This window comes from Apaloderma vittatum, unplaced genomic scaffold, assembly GCF_000703405.1.
Source record: "Apaloderma vittatum isolate BGI_N311 unplaced genomic scaffold, ASM70340v1 scaffold16933, whole genome shotgun sequence".
Lineage (NCBI taxonomy): Eukaryota > Metazoa > Chordata > Aves > Trogoniformes > Trogonidae > Apaloderma > Apaloderma vittatum.
The window spans coordinates 1-6,361 of record NW_009708783.1 but is presented as its reverse complement, the minus strand read 5'-3'; the positions used below and the strand labels follow the sequence as shown (position 1 = coordinate 6,361).

The 6,361-nt window shown below is 45.8% G+C and overlaps 1 protein-coding gene across 1 annotated transcript; it reads right to left on the bottom strand.

Moving 5' to 3' along the window:
* Positions 1 to 211: 211 nt before the first annotated feature.
* Positions 212 to 6,287, bottom strand: SF3A3 (splicing factor 3a, subunit 3, 60kDa; the record flags this gene model as incomplete). The annotated part of the gene is made up of 14 exons (XM_009866684.1): positions 212 to 509; positions 891 to 946; positions 1,144 to 1,234; positions 1,681 to 1,791; positions 1,872 to 2,036; positions 2,723 to 2,792; positions 3,064 to 3,171; positions 3,504 to 3,571; positions 3,926 to 3,994; positions 4,319 to 4,457; positions 4,821 to 4,903; positions 5,323 to 5,414; positions 5,667 to 5,739; positions 6,182 to 6,287. Coding segments are annotated over 14 exons (1,309 nt in total), but the record flags the coding sequence as incomplete, so codon positions are not given.
* Positions 6,288 to 6,361: the final 74 nt, after the last annotated feature.

Sequence of the window (6,361 nt, the reverse complement as noted above, 5' to 3'; positions counted from 1 at the left end):
CTTAAAGCAACGTACAGCCTAGGACCGTTACTCGTTGGCGTGCAATTGTTCATGTGTGCGTTACAGAAAGTCAGCCCTCATCATAAAAATTTCTGTCAGAAGAATAAGAGAAACAATTGCTTCCGTCAATTGAAACTTCATAAAAAGTGTATTAAAAATACCATAATCAAATCTCTTCCTTCCAGCAAAAAAGAGACAAGTTTCTCAGCACTTCCTAAATTAAAATTGGTTTATTTTTCAGGGTTTTCTTTTTAATATAAAATGACGTCACAAGTCTGCTTTTCACAAGGGGCTTACTAGAAAGTGATTCAATAAAGCATCCTTGAAATCTATATTCATGCACATAGAAAATCCAGAAACTGAAGAAGGGTCACAGCTGCTCACGCTTCTCCACTTGCTTTTCAGATGTGAAATCCTTCACTTGGGAGAAGCTACAGCAGCCCTTGACGTTTCAAATCCTCATAGGTCTTTTTATTCACCACATTCCCACTGGAATCCTCGTATTCCTCCTAGAACGGAGTGAACAGTTTAGAGACACCTGGACCCAGCCTGACTCAGGCACCAGTCTAAGTGAACACACAGCTCACAACAGTTCCTTTTCCGCCTCACAAAACAGAGAGGACGTTGGTAAAACGGAGCGCTAAAGGATTCTTGCGCAACGGACGGAGTCTGCCCTGTCAGAACCCTCCCAGCACAGCCTGAGAAGGGCCCTTCACAAATCACCCCTCAGAGGAGACGGGCAAGAAGCTCTGTGGGTCCCTACTTCTCTCTCGAGCAAGCAGGGGACTCGCAGAAATTCTTCTGACGGAGCCAGACAGCCCGTGCAACGGAAACAGGGGTTCCCACAAACACAGGACTAGAGATACCCCAATGCCCCCCCAGCACCTCACCTCTGTATCGGGCTGCCATCTCTCCGAAGCCTTCTGTTGTTTCAGCTTTGCCCACACTGGAAATACAGAGCCATACAGGATCAGATGTCATTTCCCTTGTTACACTAGTTTTTAATCTAGTAAAACATACACGAGCTTTTTTTTTTCCTTCTGTTTAAAACACTGTCACTTCAGCAAGCAAGACAAATTTTTGGTGTGAGCCCATACAAGCGTTCTTATGCCACATGTTCCCTGTTGTGCCACCACTACTTACGTGAGACTGCGTCCTCGATCTGTGTGACGTTGGCAAAGTGGGCAGTGTTGGGAATTCCCAGGCATCTCATCCCGTGAGCATGTCGCCACTCCTGGGGAGAAGAGGCAAGAGGTCAGCGTGTGAGAGGGAACACCACTTCCTCCACAATGCCAAAGACCAAAAAGACGTATTAACATCAAACAGGGTGAAACAAATACTATCACAACACAAATCAAAATAGAAGAAGCCTAAATCTGCTCCCTGTTCTTCCTGTATTTCAGAGAGTAACAAGGCGCTGGCAGTCAGTGGGCACTCTGCACCCCCGAGATGTGGGCACTGCAATGACTGTTTCAACAGGAGGGGACCGCACAGGAGCGGGCAGGAGACCTCGGTACACCCCACGTCATTCATCGTCCCCATCACACAGCCCTGCAGCGTCAGCCCAGACCCAGGTGTCAGAAGAGGGGGAAAAAGTGCCACTCGGGCACTCCAGGGCTTTACTAGTTACTGGTTATCTAAACACAGTACTGGATGCTGTTGTAGCAAAACATCACTTACTGCAAAGTGCCGCTGAAAGGCTTTGGGCCCTCGGTAGGTGTAGTTACCACAGATCTCACAATTGTAGTTGATGTTTAATCCATGTAATTTATACAACCAGTACGGGATTGGCTGACAAGCGAAGAGAAACAAAGATCAGCCCAAATGGCGAGGCAGGCGCCTGCTCTTCCAGCCCTGACAACCTCGGTTACCTTGCCATCCCAGCCAAGTGGCAGATTTTTAGGATTATAAATAATTTCATTTTCTTCGTCTTCACTCTCACTCTCACTGATTTGCTCTTCCTCTTCCTCCTCCCTCTCCTCCCCTGTCCGTGCTTGCTTACGCTGCACATTCTCGTGAGTGAGGTGTCGCTGTTCCTAGAGTGCAAGAAGAGAGAAGGAACCATGCAGACAACACGACAGCAACAAAGCAAGAGCCAACTTGAGCAGTGTGAAACACCTCCTCCATGTACAGAGGAAGCGGAGTGGAAGACCAGTAGGAAATGCAGAACTCTCACTTTACTTAGCCCAACACATTAAGTTTTTAGTAAAACATTTCCTACTTCCAAGGAATGAAAATCCTGTACCACTATTAGCACTTCCAAGGTGAGAAGCTAAGAGCAACGGCCACCCCCTTAAAACAATCGCCCCAAACTGACGCAAGGACTTAAGGCGAACATGCAGGCAGGACTACTAAAGGTTTGCATACAACAAAATTACTTACGCTGATGCAGTGCCTAGAAGAAGGGAAGAAAAAAACACAACAAAACGACAGAACGTGCTTCCACAAGGGAACACGCAGCCTCTGTATCTGGGTCTGGGATAGGCACAAGATAGGCCTGACAAATAATTCACTAATGAAATATAAACGTAATCCACCATATTCTACTTACTGACGAAAAGCTATCGGCTAACAGGCACTTTAAAACATTACTTCTCTGGACACGACAGTAACTCTTGTGGGTGTGCTGTCCATGAAAGCACTGGTCAGACGTGGCTGACCTGCCAATCAGTATTTGACAGCTCTGAAATAAAAAAGCTCATAGACCAAATAAAATCCTTACCCCAAGAACTTCCACATACTCATAAATCTGAGCTTCCAGGAACGCAAGATCTTTATTCCTTTCAGTGTCTCTGGAAATAGATCAAGAAACTTTATGAAGTCCATTCCAGAACTGCAAACGTTATGTGTGCGCTCACTGAACTTTTAAAGAGGGATCTGTCTTGTACACAGCAAGAAAGCAGAAACAAGTACCACCTGGCTCGTGTAAACTGAACCGCACACAAACACACAAATTCAGCTCCAATATCTTCCATTGGGTTCAGGACTACTCGGTCCAACATGACAAGCTTCTCTGTCATGACTGTAGCACCACTGACCTCCGAACGACCTTCAGGAACTCACCGTTTGCTTCCTTTTGTCTTTGGATTCTTGGCAAACAAGGAAGGATCAAGTGCTTCCAGAGATTTGCCTTTAGTGCTGAAAAGTCTCTGTGCACGCTCTTCCAGAGTCCTGTGGAGAAGCGGGGAGGAGACAAGTCCAAACTATGCTTTTACATTTCCTGAGAACTATCTGAATTGATGCAACAGAATTCTGAAGTCAGCTCTCAAGAAACCATGAGATTTCCTATCCTATTTGTCTCCATTCCTCAAGCCAATTCTTCAGTATGGGACACTTCAAGAAACATCACAGGATCCCCTGGTGGGTTATCAAAGTTTCGTCTTTCAAACATTGTTAAAGTAATTCTTGTACAACAGAGATGACAGAGTAAGTTTCCCATAAAGGAATGCAAGACAGGAAAACCTCAAAAATGGGAAAGGAACTGTAAGGAGACTGCACCTTACCCGCCACATTTCAGTCCCAGGGCCAGTAAAGCTGATTTTAACCTGTCCAGTCCCAGGGAGGCCAATTCCTGTTCAATTCAAGTAAATCACAATAGGAGAGGAGCTGTTAAACAAATACAGTATGGATGTATGTCCGTTTTAACCGACTAAAAAAGAAAAAAAACCAAGCACCCAACAAACAACGAAGAGCATTCAAGGAAGGGCTGCAAGGGTGCACCACTCCTCACTGAAACACCAGCAGTGTGACAAACCTGACCAGTTCTTTCAAGTTAAACCTCGCCTAACGGGAGAAATGTCAGCAGCATATTCAAAGCTCTATGCAGAGAGCACAGAGCCAGAGATAAAATTATGAAAAGCAGCAAAGTGACTAAGCTTCCACCTGCTCCCCATTTAGCACTAAGCACAGAGAACCGGACACATACCTCCCAAGAGGAAAACGCCGAGAGGTCCAGGTGGGCTCCAGCATGAGTGAGTGCGCTGCTGGTCTCTTTCTGCCAAGAAAAGTCACACACGGGGTCTTTGTGATGTCCTGTAACACTTCATGCAATAAAATATTCTAACCTCAAGAGAAGCAGCTCATTTCATGAAGTGTCTCACTAAACCAAGCAATGGAACAACAGAAAAGATATAGAGCAAGCAAACCTTAACAAAGGTTAGTTTCAAGCTGGTTACGTTGGTTTTCGAATTCAAGGTAGCATTAAATTGCACCTTCGCGACACAAAACCTCACACCGTGCTATCACACTTAACACCAAGTGATTCACAGAAAACCTCTTGCGCATCAGAAGCATCCACACCGGCCTAACGACTGCTCACCGGCCAGCCAGGGAACGTTCCATTTTCCCACTTCTTCTCAAACTCGGTCTGAATTTTCCCAAAAAGTTCATTCTGGTCCAGTAACGGTTTCACTCGATCTGTGTAATCCTGCAGGTACTCAAGAAGCATTTCCAGGTACCTGGCAGAGCAAACACCAGCACAAGTGATTCAGTATGAACCTCTAACACATCTTTGGGAGGCAATTACCCTCCAGCACTCCAAAAGGAAACCATCAAGATTATGAGTTTTTTACACAGGATTTCTAGATGCAGCAGTTACAAGGGTAAAGCAAGGTCCTTCCCCGCACTAGAACGTGGCTTTTCACACTTCTTGCTGTGCTGAGTGTTTTTTTCAGGGCTCAGCCACACACAACAGAGCTGCTGTAGCTCAGTGATCCGATTTACATGAGTGAAGTTTGACTGTCAACTCTGCTCTTACCAGTGGTACACGTAAAACCCAAATTCCTTCTCACCAACTGCAGCAGGTAGGCAAAAAGGCTCACCTCTTATATTCAGCATTTTTTCTCTCTTTGGGAATATCGAAGAGTTGGTCAAATGTGGATAAGTAAGTGATGTAATCCAATTTCTAAGAATGAAAAAGTTGGAGTCAGGCTTTATACCAATGCAGCCAAATTAATGTCTGGTTGCCAGTCCCCAGACCAGAAGAGAAGCACGAGCTCGTGCCGTTACCCTGGACGCAGGGGCCTGGGGTTTCTCTGTGCTCTGACACCCCAGGGCACTTGGTAGCAGAAAACAGGGACTTTTTACAAAGTCATCATTATATTATGACAGAGAGATGTCAAGTGAAGGGAAAAAAGAGGAGAGTCATGAAGCAGCATTCAGAATTCAGACGCTGTCAAGCCCTACACGCAACAAAGTGACTTTGAAAAAGCTACTTGGAAATAAACTTATTCACATCAGAAAAATAAAATAACCATGAACCCACCAATGAAAAACCCCTGGGCCTAAAGCACCGAAGTTGCCCAGGCATGTGCAGCTTCTCACCTCTGAGGATTTCAGGTTAATGTACTTGAGATAACAATCGTGCAGATCCAGGTAACGCCCGTACCCCTCCTCATCCGTGAACTCCACCAGATCTGCGGGAGAGATCCCTGATCAGACACTGACCAGCGGGAGCACACTGCAACACTCCCCAAGAGGAGCACCACCACTGTGGAATACTCCCTGGCGCTGCAGTTTGGGAGAATTTAAATGACAAAAGAAACAATTTTCAGAAGTCATTTAGTAAAAGGGAGGTGGAACTCTGAAACATCCAAAATGGATCAACTCATTAAATCATTTCTCTCAAGCAACTGTCATATTTTCACTGAGAAAAACTACAAACTTACTTTGAGCTTCCTCACTCGGGTTGTCTCTGGCCTTCAACAGCTCCTCAAACTCCACTGACATCGGAACACAGATCTTTGGGAACGGACAGAAGTTACAGAAAAAAACATTACTTCAGCTGATGTCCCAGAATAATTAATACAAAATCACAATAGGTTGCAAACAGTAGAACTGGCAACCGAAAAGGTATCCAAAGCATTTCTTCACCATCACTTTTGCACAAAGAAGAAAGGCCTGACTTCAGACTTTTTGTAAGAGCCAGAGCGAGCTCGGCAGGAGAACGTTCCTGAGCTAAACACAGCGGAGAGCACGCCAGCATCGCGCACCTCCTGCCCACCCCTCTCTCACAGGATTGCATGGACTGCCCCGGCTGCACCACCTCACCCTGGGCATCTCTTCCCAAGGGGTGTTCTAGTGTACCTGATACTTGTATATTAAGGCAATTAAACAGGGAGGAGGGGGTGATGTCCAGCAGAGCACAGGTCACCAGGTCTTTGGAAGCAGACCAACTACTGACCTCATTGGGGTGCTTCCTGTGAAATTCCTTAATCTGCTTCAGTCTGTTGTAGAACTCAGCAAATTCGTTTGGCCCCGAAATGGCACTGAGCTCTTCTTTCCGTAAGCTGGGGGTCATGAGAAAGCGGAGATTAAAGTGGAAAGGAAAACACACGAACACCGGCACAACCGTGTCAGGGGT